Source organism: Cheilinus undulatus, linkage group 13, assembly GCF_018320785.1.
Source record: "Cheilinus undulatus linkage group 13, ASM1832078v1, whole genome shotgun sequence".
Classification (NCBI taxonomy): Eukaryota; Metazoa; Chordata; class Actinopteri; order Labriformes; family Labridae; genus Cheilinus; species Cheilinus undulatus.
Window position 1 is genome coordinate 37,741,376 of NC_054877.1, and position 18,851 is coordinate 37,760,226.

General features: G+C 38.2%; 1 protein-coding gene across 1 annotated transcript in view; it reads left to right on the top strand.

Annotated features, from left to right (window-relative positions):
- sugt1 (SGT1 homolog, MIS12 kinetochore complex assembly cochaperone) overlaps positions 1-18,851 on the top strand; it is a 39,939-nt gene that overhangs the window by 1,736 nt on the left and 19,352 nt on the right. Inside the window, exons 3-10 of the mRNA XM_041803567.1 lie at positions 2,229-2,319; positions 2,991-3,060; positions 3,453-3,523; positions 6,706-6,759; positions 7,944-7,972; positions 8,172-8,194; positions 12,637-12,733; positions 14,955-15,062. Coding sequence (XP_041659501.1) covers positions 2,229-2,319; positions 2,991-3,060; positions 3,453-3,523; positions 6,706-6,759; positions 7,944-7,972; positions 8,172-8,194; positions 12,637-12,733; positions 14,955-15,062 — 543 coding nt within the window. The remainder of the gene's footprint in view (positions 1-2,228; positions 2,320-2,990; positions 3,061-3,452; positions 3,524-6,705; positions 6,760-7,943; positions 7,973-8,171; positions 8,195-12,636; positions 12,734-14,954; positions 15,063-18,851) is intronic.

Consider the following 18,851-nt stretch of genomic DNA (forward strand, 5'->3'; position numbering starts at 1 on the left):
GTGGTAGACAGGGCAATTTTGTGTGTTAGTCATAAATGGAAAGCCGTAAGGTAGGCTGTTTTTTTAGGTATACTCACTTACTTAGCATATTGTTAGGTTATCAAGTGGTTTTAGAGATGTAACAGACGTTATGTATGCAACAAGTTTTTTGTCTTGTGCTACAAGACTATCAACCTCTGTAGCACTAGTGCTATGGACAAAAAAAAGTTGACTTAGAGCCATGTAAATGGTAATACCAGAAAAGTTCTGTCTTTTTAATATCGTATCTGAGGCTGTCCTCTTAGGTGATGTTCACACTGCAGGTAAAATTGACCCAAATCAGATTTTTTTCTCTTATGTGACTCGCATCTGTGTTTTTTTTTTTTTAAATCTGATGTTTTCCTATCAGATTTAGGCCGCTATCATATGTGGCACTAAATCAGATACATATATGATCTTTTGGAATTTGGTTGTGATTTAAACAGGAAGTTGCATTGAATGTGACTCTCACATCATTTTGAAGGGACACACATCAAAGTTCAGCGCCGCAATAGAATCAGTGTAGGTGAGAGTCTGGCACTCAGTTAATACAGACAGCAGTGATGGAGCCAGTCAGTGGAGGGACAGTGAGGCGTAAGACATCATAAGGATTTGGAGTCCCACTTTTATACAAGCAAAACTTGAGGGGTCCTATCGTAACTGACCTGTTTTTGAGAGAATTTCAAAAGAAATGGCAGAACGTGGTCACAGAGGAACATGGCTGCAGTGCCAAAGGAAAGTGAAAAACCTCAAAGCTAAGTTTAAAGAGGCCAAAGACTCCAATCAGCGTAGCGGCCATGGTTGGATCATGGTGGTCCATAACCAACTTGACTGTATTTTTGGGGGATAAATCCAGCTGTCAGTTCAGCTCAGCAGTTCAGGACCCTGGCCTGTCAACACAGCAGTCTGCTTACAGGCCATATTAAAAATATAACCTGAACAGGGGAACACAAACCCCCCCCCAAATCTGAGCACAAAATCTCTATTTAGTGTTAAGGCTTGCAGTGTGAACCTAGCCTTAAAGAACATGCTCAACTGCTATAGTTACATGTACCATGCATTCACAAATGGTTAATATGTGAAAAAAGGTACAACTAGAGGTAACATCACCTTTAATTTTTAACCTTTGTGATAGCTAGCTACTATAAGATAAGTAAAGGCAGTTGAGGAAAGAAGGAACAGTATGGAAACCTAGTTAACAGAGACCTTGAAGAAAAAAAACACTTCTACTATGAATACAATAGGGATTCAAGTAGGAAGACATGCAAAATGATGGGAACTGTCTGAGATATTCTTGCACAACAGCAGAAAGACAGGAGCTGCAAGTTAAGCTTAAATGTATGCCAAGGTTATGATAGTTTTGGATTTTTCTTTTTTTTTTTTTCAATTTCTATTTTGTATTCTCTTTTAGTTCTCAATTTTAGTTTATTTTTAAACTAAACTTTATCGTTGAAAATATCAGTGGTATAAACGGCATCTATTGGCCAACTTCTGTATGACTGGTGATTGTTTTTGATAATGTAATAGGCTAGAATCGCCCAATTAAATCAAAATTATTATTTTCTGCAATGAACGAGCTCATCCAAAATGTAAACCATTCCTAGCATAAATCAGAAAAGATATGTTGGTCAGTATGCTTACACAGTACACACTGAAATTAAGAATATTTTGTCCATGGCTTATTTTATTTTAGTTTGTTTTATAAACCAATGACACAGTTTTAGTTAGTTTTTATTTTTTTTAATAAAAGTTTTTCATTTTAGTTTGAGTTTACCAAATTTTTTCTTACCTTCTAGTTTTAGTTAACTGTAATAACCATGATGCATATACCTTGATATTTTGCACATCGCTAACGTCGAGACAAAACCTTGTATCCCCATTTTTTGTGATTTTGATTTTTTTCATAAGTCAGTGCTATTAGTTGCCCTTTACATCTGTCAATGGGTTTTTACAAATTTTTAAAGCAATAAAAAGTGTCAAAAAGATGCTGACCATGACCATCCAGTTTAAAAAAAAAACAACGCATTTTTAAAAAATTCCCTTTAAAGTGGGAATTTTGGAAATATGAGCTTTTGGCCAGACATCAGTGAAAATTTAACACATGCTAGGCATGTTGTCATCATTACTGCATTGAATAGTGTAATAGTTTGTCACGTGTTTCTCTTATTTTGAGTTGGCCTTTGACCTAAATTCAATCTCTTTCCTTTCAGGCACTGAATGAGGCCTTGCAAGGAGATTCTGTGAACGCTGAGTGGTTCTGCCAGCGTGCCTATGCCCACATACTGCTCAAAAACTACAGCTGTAAGTCTGCATACATGTGTTGGTTATAAAAGATGAAGTAAATAGAAATGTCCTATTATTCTGCTAACACCCAATTGTCCTTTTTTTGTAACTACCCACAACTTATGAGTCAGATGTGTGGGATGGTGCATTAAAGGTGATGCATCATACCGGCTTTTAACACAGTCCCAAGTGGTCTAAATGAAACATCTGTGTCATGCTTTGGTCAAATTATAAAATGTATAAAGCACCAGGAGGTTTTTGATATTTGTAAACCAGCTCTGAACAGCTTTTTTATGTTGGTGAGGTCCTTTTCGCCCTGCCCCTGTCTTCTCTGGGGTGTACCAGCACAACTGTGTGCTTCCATGGCTTTAGGTGGAGGTCTTAGATGATAGGGTGCAAATTACTACCTTGAACAGACCATAATATTTCATGTTTAAAGACATAGGTGGACCACAAGCACAGAACTGGGTTGGCTTTTATTTGTGGGTCTGGGTCTGCTTAAAAGTGGTATGCCTCTTTATAAACTGAGGCAATGACTGTAGTACAGAAAAATGTTTTTTAAACATTTGATTGATATCTGATTTTGGTAAGTGGCTACTGTAAGAGATTTGGATTGCATTAAATATTCTAAGCAGTACAAAGTAGATGAATGTGTACCATGATCTCTGTGTTGTCTTCTCTCTCCGTAGGTGCTGTTGATGATGCCAAAAAAGCCCAGCAGCTACAACCCAGCCTGCCTCTTGCTTTCCTGAGAACAGGGTGTGTACGTAGATATGATGAAAAAGATGATAGACAGTCATCCACACATAGGCTTTTAATGTATTGGCTCCAAACATGGGCCCAGTGACTGTTGTTTTACTAAAAAAAATACACCAAGGCTATTAATTGTAAAAAAAATTAATAATAATAAATTAATTAATTAAAAAAACACATAATTGGGCTGAAGTTCTGAGTCCTAAGCCCAAATTTTACCAAGTTTTGTAATGAGAAGTTTAACTTTTCTCTCCAAGAAGCTGTAAAGATAATGTACCAGAGTTGTTTGTTTAACCCCCTTAACAAGGCCCACAAACCAAATTTCGTGTCACAAGGGCTCACTAATTTTAACAAAATTATCTAAGCACGTATGACATGTTTTTCTCTCCCACCTGCAGAATAGCAGAATTCCACCTGAATCACTATGAGTCAGCCCATGCATCTTTCACTCAGGGACACCAACTGGACGGTGAGTGCACCTTATTTTGGCCTCGAGTACAAACTTTCCATCAGCCCACTCTGTACCAACCACCAGCAGAGCCCAGCAGTGCTCTGTCTGCTTAACTCTCCTCACTGAATACAAACCGCTAAACCTGTATTACTAAACTTCAGAAATGAAACACAAAGCAGTAAGAAGTAATAACTTCCAGCTTTTATTATGCCTTCATGCTGCGGCTGTGGTCTGAGGCATTGCAGTTTGGTCTCCCTGTCCATCTGTTTGTCGGTCCCATTTTGTAAGCACATGCCTCAATTATACTGAGAGAGAATACCTTCAGATTGTGCAGTGTTGTCCGCCTAATCTCAACAATATCTAATAAGATTTTATTGTCACAGGAAATGAGACTTTAAAAATAAGGTGCATGGCCTTAACTCCAGAATCCATGTGCTGATAATGAAACAAATTAACAATATTTAATAATGGAGTTAAATATTGAAATTATGGCTGTTTTTTCCCCCAACATGTCAAAGATCAGCCTGTGACATCATAATGTGCTGGAAAAATATTTTTCTTGCTGTTTTTCCCAGCCTTTAAAAAAATCTAAGTAATACCTGGAGGGGATCTATTCAGCTGTTATATATACCAGGTGCCAGCATTAAAACGATTAGACACAACAGATAAACATTTGCTACTGATATCTGTTAATGCCACAGTCACTAGGGTTGATAGTGGCTCTCGATGTGAAACCCATACATCCCTAGTTGGTCACTGTTCTCATTTTCTCCTGAGGTATCAGAGCAGAGATATCATTGTATCATTGTATGACTCCACCTTGTCCATTAGTTAACAATTTTATTAGTGCTGGGCTGTCAAATATCAAAATGAATAATATTTCTACAAACTAAGCTGCCCATTACACATAATATTAGCTGCTGCTGCAGTGGATCAGTCAGCCTCCTCGTTCAGTTAAATCAGCCATGGTGGGACGTGTATGGCCTGCTGGTCTGTTTGTGCCTTATGTATGTGAGAGGCCTGGGTTTAAGTCTTGCCTGTGGCTCTTTCACTTTATGTCATTCCCCACTCACTTGTCCCTGTTTCCAGCTGTATCCACTGTCCTATATCTCTAAGGTATAGCATAATAAGCCTGAATAATAAATCTAAAAAAACCCCCAAAAAACTCCTATGGTAAGATCACCCAAATTTTGTGGTAAATCATATTAGTTCAATAGTAATCCCATTCTGAATCCGTAATGTAATGGGCTAGATTAAAGAAAGTTAGTTTATTGAACAGGGTGATGTATGGCTACATTATGATGTGTTCAAGGTCAGCTTGGTAAAGTGACTACCTGGCAAAGGTGAACAAAACACCATCACGATGTGTTCAAATATAAAACCAAAGGGGAAAAATTCAGGTTTGGGTAAAAGGCTTAAATAGACACACATTTGGATGAGAAATATGTCTTTTTTCCCTTCAATATAAAGCAGAAGGTGCAATATTTCTTTAACATGAAATTTTTGTCAAAATGCCAGTTTAAAACTTTTTTTGCAGCAGACATGTTATGCATTACACATCATGCAATCATTCAAGTGCTATTTTTAGAGTAGTTTACAGAAATCCTACTTTCTTCATTTTTGTGCTTTTTTCTTAATAAATATGTGAATGACATAAAAATATCACTCCCTTCAATACAACAAATCATTTCCAGTTTGCAATAGAAGTCAAAGTCATCACAATCAGATATTTTTTGAAAAGTGTTCAGCCCTAGTTTAATCTGGTATTTTGTTGATTGTAATATAGAATGATGTATTGCTTGTGTTTGTTGGAAAATACTCACGAGATAAGCTCACAAGAACAAGACAATGTTTCATTTTTTTAACTTTGAAAACAGAATATATCACTAGAAATTTTTATTTAATTCAAGTGAAGACTTAAAATGTTATGATTGCAAGTCAGTTTTAAGAAGTTCTAACTATTAATCTTTATTAACTAAATATTGCCTTTGTATAGTATGTCTTATACAGTCATGACTCAAACTTGGATTTAACAGCACTTCATATCAAATGTTCATGCATGTGTGTCACACCCTCATTACTTCACAACCTATTGCTACAGTTCCAATGAAAATATAGATAATAGGAGCAGTTTGATATGCCACAACTATCTTTACTTAAAATAAAAACGGGTGAAAAACAGACTGACATTTAAAAAGCTGCACTGATTTAATTAAACTACTACTCATCCTCTATCAGGGATGATAACTTAACATGTATAGAAATCTGCTTGTCAGTAATATGTTTGCTATATAATGCAGGATGTTTTTTGTCTAAAATCTTTTTGTTGTCACTTCTTGTGGTCTGAAACATCCCGTTCATGAAGAGGCGAACAAAACGCTCTATGGCAGAGCTTGTTCTATTAAGTTTACCGCTGCTGTATATAACAAGCTGTTATGTTACAAATAAGTTTCTGACTGATGCGACATGCAGCCAACAGCTGATAGAAGAGTGACAGTTGCAGTGAGATGATGAACAAGGAAATGTAAAAGCAGTAAAATAGAGGAGGTAAAACACATCATCACTTTGCAGGGCTGTGTCTGCTTACATATATGCACCAATAAAACACTATTCTTCCAACTGTAGCTCTGCACAGGTATTAAGCAGCAACGGATCTATTTCACAGATGATTCATTTTTGATAGTTTGCCTGTAACGTGGGGCTAAAATGAGCATACACGTGCAGAGGGGAATGTCAGCGGAGATTCAGACATGTGAGGGAGGATCAGCTGTGCTCCATTTCTCTAATGATTGCCACAAACTATTGTAAAGTTTCAGAAGCAATAGCAACACACTCTCCACTTCAGCTGGACTACTCTGTAGACCAGCTGCAGATGAAATAATCCAGTCTGTCAGTCTTTCAAGATCACCGTGATGAAAAATCTCAGGATGTTTTAGTCTCATGAGATGTTGTGGCATGAGATCTCGACACACCCCTAGTATCAGCTAAAATGAATTTGGAAATATCGACAAAAAATCTGACATCATGCATCCCTAAAAAAATGAGGAGAATATCGTCAGCCTTCTCCAGCACTTAGAAACATCACTTTTGATATGTATTATTTTAAAAAATGTCATAAGTGAACCACTTTGTCGGTGATATGTGTAATTTTTACTAGCAAAGCAGATAGGAAATATCTCTTCTTCTTGTTTTTTCCACAGTGTCTGACAAATCATTTGAGGTCTGGATTAAACGGTGTGAGGAGATGATGGGTGGTAAGTAACTGAACTGAAACACCAATCATATCTGTAGTTTTACCTGTTTTAGAGCTGATAGTAGTTTTAATTTTACATGGATAAGAAAATAACTCAGTGCTACTAGCTGAGGTGGTTTGTATCTCTTATAAAAGTTCAGAGGTTTAATTTTGTCACTCAATATTGCCTATTGCTTTTTCTTGTTCCTAAAAGTTCCATTCAGACTTCTTTCCTACATGCTATCAAACTCTAAACCAAGCTTCTCAGTCAGGGAGCTGATCAGTCCGTCTGGTCAAACAAATGAGCCTGCACACATCCATGACTCCACAGTGTGAGTGCATTCATTCTGCTGGGGTGTTTATGTAGAGCTGCTTATTCCAATAAAAGATGCGCGCCGTGTCTGGGCGGTGTGTTTCTGTCTGCCGCTGATGCCGGGGCCCTCTGGATCATCTCAAGTAAACAAGAGCATGAGTTTTGACAAACACGCTTCACACCCGCGTGCACACGTTCTCCCAGGGGCCGTATGATTCATCAGAGTTAACGTTACTGATGTTTGAAAGCTCCCGATGAGACCCAGCCCCCTTCATAGCCTGCGCTCAGACAGCATCCACAGCCCCCTCCCTCTAAAACTTGAAAATACCCTACTTGAGCTTGCTAACACCGGGAGCAGTCGCTGAGTGTTTCTTCTGGTGACAGTGTGTTTACCACCAACCCACAACACATACACACACACACAAACACAAACACAAACCTGGTTATTCCTTCACATGTGGCACCCTGCCTGTTTAAAAATACACAAATACAGACGCACACAGTCTGCTCACACAAACAGCCCCCCTCCTCTCTATTTCAAACGCGACCTCGTTAAGACAACATTAACACGCCTCCCGTCAGCTCATCTCTCTCTCTTTCTCTGATGAAGTCAGTGAATTATGTATGATAGCACGCGGGTAAACGGTGATCTGGCTTACTGGGGCTCAAGGGGCTTTTACTGGGCGTGGACGGACCAGTGTACAAACTGGTGGCAAGGCTGGAAGAGTGTACATCTCTGTGGAGGCACATTAGTTGGTCTTAGACAAATTTATATTCAGTTAAAAGTTTCAAATCAAAACCATTGCTTTCATAACATTTTCAGTGAGTTTAACCCAGGCTGCTGTGATAAATATTTCCTGCTACATGCTCAAATTTGTCACCTCTCTCCTCAGATCGGACACAGATCAGCAGCAGCAATAGGGTGAGTTTCTGTGCTTGGCCACATGGGGGCAGTGTTGCTCTCAGCATCAATAGAAAGCTTCAGCCATGTGTTGGTAAGAAAATGGAAATCTGACTGAGCTTTTTTGTGTTTGTTTCTTCTCCTCTTCTTTTTCTGTCATCCTTCTGCTTTTCACATCATCCTCTCTAATTGTGATCCTTACTACCAAATGACCCTTCAGACACCTGCGGTCCCATCTGTGAAGTAAGTATATTAATGTACACAAACCTCACTGGATTAATAATTTTAATGTTTATTTTATTTTTTACTTAGTATTTTTTTAATCCTGTGTTTAATGTTGTTTTAATCAGTATAATAGCATATACATCACCATTCTGTTGGACTGCATTGATACAGTGGTCACAGATGATGCATGTGCTTTAAGAGTAGGGCTGTAGCAATACGCTCAATTCTTGATACGATTATAGGCGCTATTCTAGGCTTTCAGTGGGATTTTATCACACATTTCTTTCATGTTTTAAAATTTGATAAGAGTGAAGTCAGTGAAAGTGATTATTATACTTTTATTTTAATTTCCTGATCGTAAGAGTGATAAACATCCTTTTTCTTATTTTTCTTTGTGGCTAAAAGTACCGTGAAATCCAGTGTACTAGATGCTCTTTTAACACCTATTTCTTAAAGTAATAACATGACTTCGCCTTTTGTACCAGTGTGACCAGTATACTCATTAAAACTGCTCTCATTGCCTCAGTGCAGCCATCACCATCTATTTTACATAACCTGACAAGACTGAAAATTTGCCACCATTCATTGTGTACCACAAGCATTTCACAGCAGACTGGTAGGGCTTGTGTCAGTTTTGACATAATTTCTCCCTCATAAGATCAAAATCTATCTGACATGGAAGCACAGAAGCTTTTAAAAGACACCAGATTTTCTCTACAGCGAACTCTGTGTCACCTAATATGACTTTATGTTTATTTATTTTTTAAGTGGGCTTAATAAAACTGGCTCTAACATGTTGATATAAAGCACAAATCCTTAAAGCATAGCTGCACGTGGTAATCTCTTTGGCTTTTGCCCTTGTTTAGGCAAGCAGGGATTCAAGTCCACCTCAGCTGACAATATTAGTATGCTTTGGCATCTCAAACTGGTGCCGTTTTATGTGCTGCCTCTTTTGATTCTGCTCAAAATTAACAGAAGTTAATGTCAAAATATGAAAGGCCAGTGGTCTGCTCCTGAGCTTTCAAGGTGCTTTCTCCTCATTATCACAATATTTACAAAACAACTTTGTAAAAGTTTCATGCTATCCATCACAAGAAAGTTGTGATTTTTGTGATTTTGACCAATTTAAGATCCAACCAAGAAAGTAAAGTCATTAAACTTAACATTTGAGAATCTACCGTACTCTCCTGCTCGCTATATTCCAGCAAAAGGCTTCAGCTTCATTGTAAAGGGTCCCAACGACCCAAATCCAGTAAAAGAATAAGAGATAAAGACCCATGGTTTGCTTCAAACATACAAATCTAGAAACTTTTTTCATTCACTCAGGCGGAACACTTAAAGTTTATAACTCCATGTAGGTGAGGCAGATTTTCACAGTGAAAGCACTTGGGCCATTTTAGCTGGCTATTCAGTGAGCTTTCAGCAGTACAGGAGGATTCGGGCAATTGATGTTGACAAAAAACTGAATTTAACTGAAGTTAAAGGTTTCATAAATAATTACTTCAAATCAAGTCACATTAAAAAATAATCAGTACTCATAATTATTGATTAATTGATTGATCAATGTATGCCCAGCTCTGTTTTTCACCATTTCACCCTGCCTCTCTACTTCACTAGGTTATATGACAAACATATGTTCTCTCATAGATTCAAATAACAATGTCATCTAGCAAATTGTGGACATTTTTAACGTTTTTTTGTGAGTGACAGTTACACTCCCAGTGTTAACCATGTTTTTTATGTTTGTCCCGTGCCCTAAACCAGGGTGATGATATACCATTTTGCTCAACCATGGAAATATACTGTAATTTATAACCTGCACTTTTTATACTTATTTTTAATCTAAAAAGTTGGGTGTGGCCTATACACCAGTGCAACTTATATACCAATATAAAGTGCTAATACACTTCACATTGTTACTGCAAGTTCGTCCAGCTGCCACACACCGCTCGATACTTTATACAACTGAAAATTCACCTCAGTCATCGTGTATTTCAAGAAGTTGCTTCACTGCTTAGAACATGCTGGGTTACATAATGAAACAGATGAAACTTTCCCACCTTGTTAGCTCATAGCCATGCATTTAAAGAAAACAGGTCGTATGCTGTTGAGTAGATAAACTGGGAAATGCTAATTTTAAAGCGATTGCTCCTCAGTGAGAACAAGTGACAGGTAGAAGAGGCCATAGTAAACAGCAGGCTGTGAGTCTGTCTCATCACTGCAGGCTGAGAGTCCAACTACCGTGTCATAGATAGTAGATGCACATACCTTGAAAACAGATGGCACTGAAAGAGCAACACATTTGCACAAAATCTCACACCGTCTTCTTCAGATGGTTGTCTCACATCTTAATTCTTCTTTTCTTAACTTCTAACACAGACTCTAAACATGTTCCTTTCAGCACAGATTTGATCTTAGGAAAATAGAAAAAGTCACACAGTGCTAGATCAGGTGAGTAGGGAGGCTGATCAAGCACTGTGTGACTTTTTGGGCCAGTAGCTGCTTCACTGAGAGCTCAGTGTGAGCTGGTGTGTTGTGTTGATGAAGAATGAAACCATTTCTCTACAAATGTGCTCTCCTTCTTTTGACTTTTTCTTGCATTTTTTTTCTAGAACCTGTTTATAAAGGCCTTTGCACACTGAGTCAGTTCTTTTGTCAGAATTTTTCACGTGTCAAAAAAGAAAACCGAGCTCATATTGTTCTAATGTGTTTGCACACTGAAATTTTTGTCTTTAACCTTTTTGAACAGATTTGATTTTATGTGAATTTTCGCATCAGTCTGACTCATTTAAAAAGGGGATTAATGATTCAGAACGGTGCCTGCTGCTTCCTCCTTACTTGCTTGATATTTTGCGAGGCAATATTTCGTGTCGTATCTTCCGCCAAGTATCAATTTTTTTCAAATTCATAGCTAATATGAACTGAAGTATGATACTGGATAAATAGCATCAGTTTCTGTCCACTTAATAATGCTGTTGCATCCTTTGTCCAGTGAGGTCAGCAGAGATGACGGTCACATAGCAGATGAAAGTTAGTACAACCAGTATGGCAGCACCAGGGAATGCAAGTAGGGCACGAGCAACATGGACATGAAAAATGGGGTTTGCAAGGGGTGCCGCATGAAGGATATGAATGATAGAATGAAGGCAAGGATAATGCTAAATCAACTTAACAGTTGGGAAAAATGGTTTAGATAGCAATGTATCCTAGTATATGTTATCACAATACTCTGTGTTTTGCAAAATGTTTAAGATTGCAGTACTATTGAATCATGTCAAACATATCATGATAATATCGTATCGGGGGACCACTAGTGATTCCCAGCCCTATGTGACATACAAGCTGGTACCATATGAAACTCTCTGTCAGGATGGATCAAGTGTGATTTTCAATGAGGGACAGAGCCACAGGCTCACTGCTTTTTTTGTTGCAGTATGAAACAATTTGCCATATTCTACAAATGCAGTGAGTACAAATAAAATGCCATAGACTCTGTGTGCAAGATCTGAATGTGTATTTTTTTTTTTTTTTCAGATTAAAGATCTGGAAAAAAAAAAGCATCCAAAAATTACAGACCCAGTGAGCTTAATAGTGTTGATTCACCATTAACCCTTCTGGGGCCCAGTCCTCCAAAATGATACCCCTAATGGTCTCAAAGAAAACCAACATGGCCTTGAATTTAGACTTGCTTTGTAGTGCTTTCTTCATCCTTGGTTACAATGGTGTTTTCCAAATGTACTGACTGCCTTTTTGTCTTGATTGTATCAGAGTATCCAAGTGTGATCGCATGTTTTTACTCCTTCTAAAACATTTGTGTTTCCTTCAGTTCGTTCCAAAATGTCTCCACAAATTAGCTTGCGTTTTTCCTGTTGATCAGGCGTCAGAAGTTTTGGGAAAACTGTGGCACACTCTTCTCATGCTCAAATTTAATGTAAAATTTTCCAAACTGTCTCTTTTTCAATGGAGCCTACTTCTGCTACCATTCTTATACTGAGTCATTGATCTTTTGGAATATTTTTTTTTTTGATTTGTTGAATGGTTTCAGAAGTTTTTGATGTGCATGGGCGCCCAGAACATTCATCGTCTTGGACATCCTCTCTGCCTTTATAAATCTTTTGTGCTGTTCAAACACATCATTTTCTGACACCTGAGCAGAAACACGTGCACTTCAGTTAGTAGCTAGCAGTGAACTAAAGACGTCACTTATTGGAAACTTACAGCAGTTGTGCGTAAAAACCCAACCTTTAATATATAACACTTGGTATGACTGAATCACGTGGTTTCATCCTCATAAGTGCAGTCTCATTATTTAATAGCTAACTCATGTATATACTGGATTTTATGGTAATGGTCAAAGACAGCACATGTTAAAAATACCTCCTTTTATTCATTAGATTTATATGCTGGGTTGATTGGTTTAATCTGAAAGAGTGTAACAGTTTTATTTTTGTATCCTGCAGACATGACTGGTACCAAACAGAGTCTCAAGTCATCGTCACCGTCATGGTTAAAAATGTTCCTAAGGATGGTGTGTGTGCCAGCTTCACAGAAAAAGAGGTAAAAACACACTTAATGCCGAGTTGAACTGAAGACAGTCTGTGTTTTTTCTTCTTCTGGTTTTTGTGTGGAACAGAGATGGGTTCGCTTTTGGGCGTTTCCTCAGGGGGGCCCATTAGAAGGGCCTCATACACACATACATCTATACTCACACAGACACACACCCCCTCCCCATGGACCCAACTATGCCTCCAGTGGTGCCTTGTTAACATTGCCCCCAAAGTACAGATCTAAGAGCAATTTACCCTCCCCAGCTTCTCCAACCTCCTAATTGTCTGTAGATAGAAGACATAACTGATCTCGGATCAGCTTCAGAGCCCTCCAGGGACGACCTCCTTTCTTTCCCTTTTTCTCTTTTCCTTTGTCTCCTTCTACTTGTCTTTTTCTCTCTCAGAGGGGTAACTGCGGGGCACCCCAGGGAATGACTTTGTCTTTCCTAATAGAATAACAAACTGAGTTTACCCCATTTCAAAAGAAATAGTTCACTCTCCCCGAATCATAGAGTCACTCGTTAGGCTCCCTCAGTGGTGGAGAGTACAGATAAGTTCATATATTTTTTACTAGGTCAGTATATACAAAAGAAATTAAAGATGAAAGGGAGTGGTTCCACTTATTTTCCCTGGCGACTGAGAATGTGTACCTACAGACAGTGCAGGAATTCAACTAGAAATGAATTTAAAATCTTTGATGGTTTTGTGAAATTGCCCAGAAGCTACTTTATCTAACTTTCTAAGCTTTTATCCCCGATGTTCTACTTGGAACATACATTTGGAGCCAAATCAGAAAAGTCCAGTTTTAGTGAAGCAGTAGGTGTTGAATCTCAGGAAATTATGAGTGGAAGCAATGAACCGTGCAGGCGAGCTTTTCCTCAGGTGGGCTGGTTTTTGTGCTTTTGCCAAGTGATGAGTGTAAAACGAGTGTGAGGCTTTGGGCCACAGCCGAGGACATGTCCCTTTAAACCAACAAGCTCCCACACGTCCACCCAGTCCCAGTGAGTGACAGGCGGTTAGGAGCTGTCTGACCCCTCTCACCACCGGTCAGTGTGTGGCTGCAGGGGACAGAGCGAGGATACTCCTGGCTGTCACAGCAGCCATATCAGATCACTTCCCTCTACGCTGACACCTTCAGTCTATCATTTCTTATCTTTCTGTTGTTTTCTCTGACTTCTAAAGACTGCAGTCTAATTAGTTTAATGCTGCATTTCAACACAAGCATTGTTCAGTTTTTCCTAGATAAAAATAATACTGTAGTCAAATCAATTCAGGCAGGCAGGCGGTGAAACAAATGTTAGTTTTGTGGATTTGAGCAGTATGGTAAAATCTGTGACGCCATCAGAGAAAACCCAGATAGACTGTTTCGTGGGATATAATTCACATTCATCTGGGCAGCAGTCCATAGATGGTGTTTGGAAAGGTATTGTTATTTTTTATGTCAGTATACAATTCTTCACTATCACTGGAGCCAGCAGGGAAATCGAACTCTGCTTAAGCCAGTCAGGAGTAGAACAAAAGCATCTTTTCCACCAAGAAAAGCTTAAAGTGTGATTCTTGGTTCTTCTTATAATAAGAAATGTCCACTTCTGATAAAACTGCTGCTATTGCTGCATCCCCAGTAATCTCTTCTGTCGCTTCAACTAAACCAAGCTGGTAGCTTCAGCCTCGTGTTCCTCAAATGACGCTGATTGTTCCAGTCATATTTTGACCCGGGACAAACACATCAGCTTAAAGCTTTGTGAGACAGATCTGCATTATGACAGGCATGGAATCAGGCCGATCTATCTGCTTTGCAAGGTTGCAACACAAAGAGGACAACACACACTATAAAAACAACTTCTAAAATTTACTCAATGAAATTAAGGTAACAATTGGCACTCAGTTTAGTTGCGTAAATTCTAGTCAATATTTTGAGTATGTAAACAACTGTAATATACTTGCACACAGTCGCTGAGAGAGTGCATCCACTTAATTTGATCATAAAAGCCTTCAAATAAATCTTAAATGATTTAGTAATCGGCATTTTTAAAACACAAATTGTTTTTACATAAGTAGCAGGTCCAGACCATATTCTTAGTTGTAAATACAACAGTGGTCTTAAAAGATAATTTACTCAGTCATGTAGCAAGCCTACAACATCTCTTATTAATATGATTTTCTTTTTGATTTCTTCCAACTTAGTACTATCCCATAATGATTAATTTCTGGTTTTCTGTGATTCTCTTCAGCTCTCTGCCTCAATACAGTTGGCATCAGGGGAGAGTCACAACCTCAGCTTCCATCTCCTGCATCCCATCGTCCCCCAACAGAGCAGCTTCAAGATCCTCAGCACAAAGGTACCACACTCACTGTTAGCTCATTAAATCAGTCAGCATACATGGAAGATAATTTGACTTGTTGTTTGATGTAAACTTTACTGTTGGAGACAATACAAGTACAAAATGGGAACTTATCGTTCATGGTTTTAGCTAAAGTTTGTGAAAATGTAATTAATTCTTTGTTGATACCATACGCTTTAAACGCTTGGTTCTTAACTGGTGGGTTGAGATCCAAATGTGGGTTGCAAAGTCATTTTCAGTGGGTCGCTGATGTGTGCTTGGAGAAAAAATGTGTCAAGAACTTGTGCTTTTATTTTTAAGGAAATTTCCCTATCTTTGCTCTGTTACTGTTTATTCCAAAGTGCCCTATTTTACATTAAAAACAATTTGTTATGATTGAAAAATGTAAGAGTTAGGGTCGTTATGGAGGTGGTGGTGAGTCCTTGCACTAAACCAGTTAAGGACTACCACAATAATATAATCTGTTATTTTATTGATGAATAGAATCTAAAGGTGCCAGCTTTAAAAATAAGACTACAGATCTGCCAGTGGCAGCTCTTTGACCAAAAGCTGCCCTGAGCTAATGACAGACAGTGTCAGAATTCAGGGTTGCTGCGTATCCTTAAGAAGTCTTAAAAAGTCTTAATATTACCTGTAAGAGGACTTAAATTTTATATGACATATTGCCATGTCTTTATCCAATCTGCGTTTTCTAGCTTTTTTAAAAAATTTAAATCTTTTTTTTTGGTGCAAGTTTGTCCTTGTTACAGTCAACGGCATTTACATTTACAGCAGCGCTGCCTGACTATAACCTTTCTGTCTGTGTGTCAGCCCCGCCCCCAGTGAGCATAATGTAAGAAAAGAAGAAGAAATGTCTTCAACCACATAGACAGACTCATTGTCACTGAAGGCTGCCCCAGAAAACAGAAGAGAAACAGTAGCAGCAACGTGACCACTGAACAGTAACCATTAGCCTCAAAGTTCTCTGTCCATGAGGATACGGCCACATCTGCATCTCTTTCTATTTCTCTCTGTCCAGCAGTGCACCTTGATATCATATAAATTGGTAGCTCTGATGTACCACGAGACGCGTCCATGGGCATTATAGAGCAATTAATAAACACAGTTTATCATAATAAATGGCAAAAGCAAAACATATCATCTGAAGAGCTCTAAAACCAGTCACAGATGCAGGAAGAGAGACAGGTAGGCCATGGCACGGAAATATTGGCAATGTATCTGTGCAGTTTGGGCAGTGTAACAGAATTTGGAGACGCTCTGAACCAGTGATTTGTTTCTGTGGCATTGTATCAGGAATCAATATTGTGTTTTTCCAGTATCACTGAAACCTCCAAGGACTTACCAAAAGCAATGTTATGATGGAACAAAACTGGCCTTTTCCTTGCTGGGTCAAGGTTTTAAATGGTTAAATAAACCTCAACTAACGTTGAAGATGTAGCTGTAAGGGTACAATAAATTATATTCATGTAGTTTCTAGAGATTCTGGGTTTTCTGACTTATATTCAGGTCAAGGAAAAGTCAGAAAATATGGTACTACTTCTGTGTAAAAAAAAAAAAAGAGTCATTTATAGATTATATTGTATAACCAGTTTTGCACGTACAGTAATCTTAGATTGTGGCTTTTCAGATTTTTCAGTTTTTCTCGGCAGCGAGCCGTGCTGTAGTGGAATATAAAAACAGTTTACCACTTTAATACTTTTCTGTTCCTGAAAAACATAAACAAACACACAGGAAACAACATTTTTAGGTCACTGAGGCACTCTAAGTTTTTGAAAGTCAATGAAAAGTCACTGAATTTTCCCTCATAATCAGGGAGAGCAGTGTGTGTAGCCTTGGCACCCTGGTAGTTACTCTCAACAATAAAGAAGCAGACTGTAAAACATGTCAGGGGACATTTTTTATGCCCCTATAAAGAAAATATGATGTAGTAATGTCACACACTGGAGAGATGCAGGTGCTTCTGACTGCTATACATCTCTGAACTTCTTTTTTTGTTATCAAATTTCACAAAAATGTTCCTTCTGAATCGAGCTTATTTGTCTTAAAAGCTAAGAGAGGTTTTTTTTTTTAAATAAACTTGAAACCTTAAGGGGTAATATGCTAAATGATGCTAGCGGTGAAGAAGAGTTAAAGCGCCTGACTGAGTATGTGACTGATCATTACTTGGGTTAGTTCTCTGAGATTAACATCATAATCTCTTCAATAATTTAAAGCAGTATAAAGTAGGCTGTCACTACCCATAATTCCTTAATGCTGCTAAAGCTCACTGTAGCTGGAGTATAAATGAGAAAATCCACCCTCTCTGTATACAGTGAGGCTCCTGTGGAGCCGTTAGCACAGTTCATCTGAGCAGCTAACGGGAGATTCACACATCTTCACAAATCCTCACTCCCACACACCGTACACGCACATTTAGATGGGCCGTGCTCGTTGAGAGTTCCTCAGCTCAGTTTAAGGTGATTATGGGCCTAATGAGTAGGAAGGGCACCTTTTTTTTTACTACGGACTAATTAGTGTATATATTCCTGAGGATGTGGGCTAATGAGTGTGCTGGCTGAGTGTGTGCTGATTCAAGGTTGAGACCACTGTCAGGTTTTAGCCTCAGCGGATCAAGAGGCAGGATCTTGGTGTGAGCTGTTTTGATATTTTTTTAATCAGTGAAGAGGAAGAAATTGTTTTAATGGTAGTGACTCTTTCTTTCAGGTACAGTTCAACAACAAAACTATGTTTTTTCTTGTGGGTTTTCTATATTTTTAAAGTAATTATCAAAATAGTTTCTTAAGAGAGAAAGACAAATTGCAGCCCATATTTAATTATTTTATCTTTCATATCAGGGGAATTGATCATTTTTGGAATTTTTTGTTGCATACAAAATCATTTTCACACAAGGTGTAATATGTGGCTTTTGCAGGGATGTTTTTTTGTAATTTGAAGCTCCCAGCCAATATGTGGCTCTTCCCTATTTTGTGCAAAAGCATTCATTGTGAGTAAACAAAATATTTTGAAGCATCTCTTTTCAGATAACAAATCATAAGAACGACAGACACACCCAAATCTGAAATATAAATACCTAACAGTGCTTGTCTATTAGTAGAGCATTGAAATACTTTAACTTGTCTCTATTCCAGGAGTAACTCGTTAAAATATATGCTAACTACTGGTGCAGTATCCATTCTCCTGCCACATATCATCATTTTTCTTTATTCCATGCCATTTTACCACTCAGTAATTCACCAGTACATTGCTGCAATCTCTGTTAGGATCTGCCTGCCTAAATTTGCTTTATATTAAAACATTTAGAGGCCCAAGAGGATTCTGGACCTTTCTTTGGGGGCCAGGAATCCTCTTGGGGCCTTTTCTCTTTAATCAAACCCTATTTTGATGTAAATGTATTCACTCTTGACCCCTTATTTACATTCAAAATACACTTTTTAATCACTGAAGTAATTTCAGACATATACCTCGTATTTGATGCAAACCTATAATGACTATATTTGGAGGCCCCTTGGCACATGAGGCCCCAGGCAATTGCCCACCTTTGCTTTATGAGAAAACCACCCAAGGGCATTTGTCAGGTTTTACAAAACAGATGGGTTTTTTTCTTACATTTGGAAAACAAAATGTGTAGGATCAGATTTCTCCATAGCTGTAGAACACGTTAATAAAATGTTGTTTATTCAAATGTTTCATTTTAATAGCAACCTCAAACTTTCAGAATTTGCTCTAAATGCTGAAATATTGTAATTCCACCAAAGTTATACCTTCCAGCCCAGCTAATAGAGCATG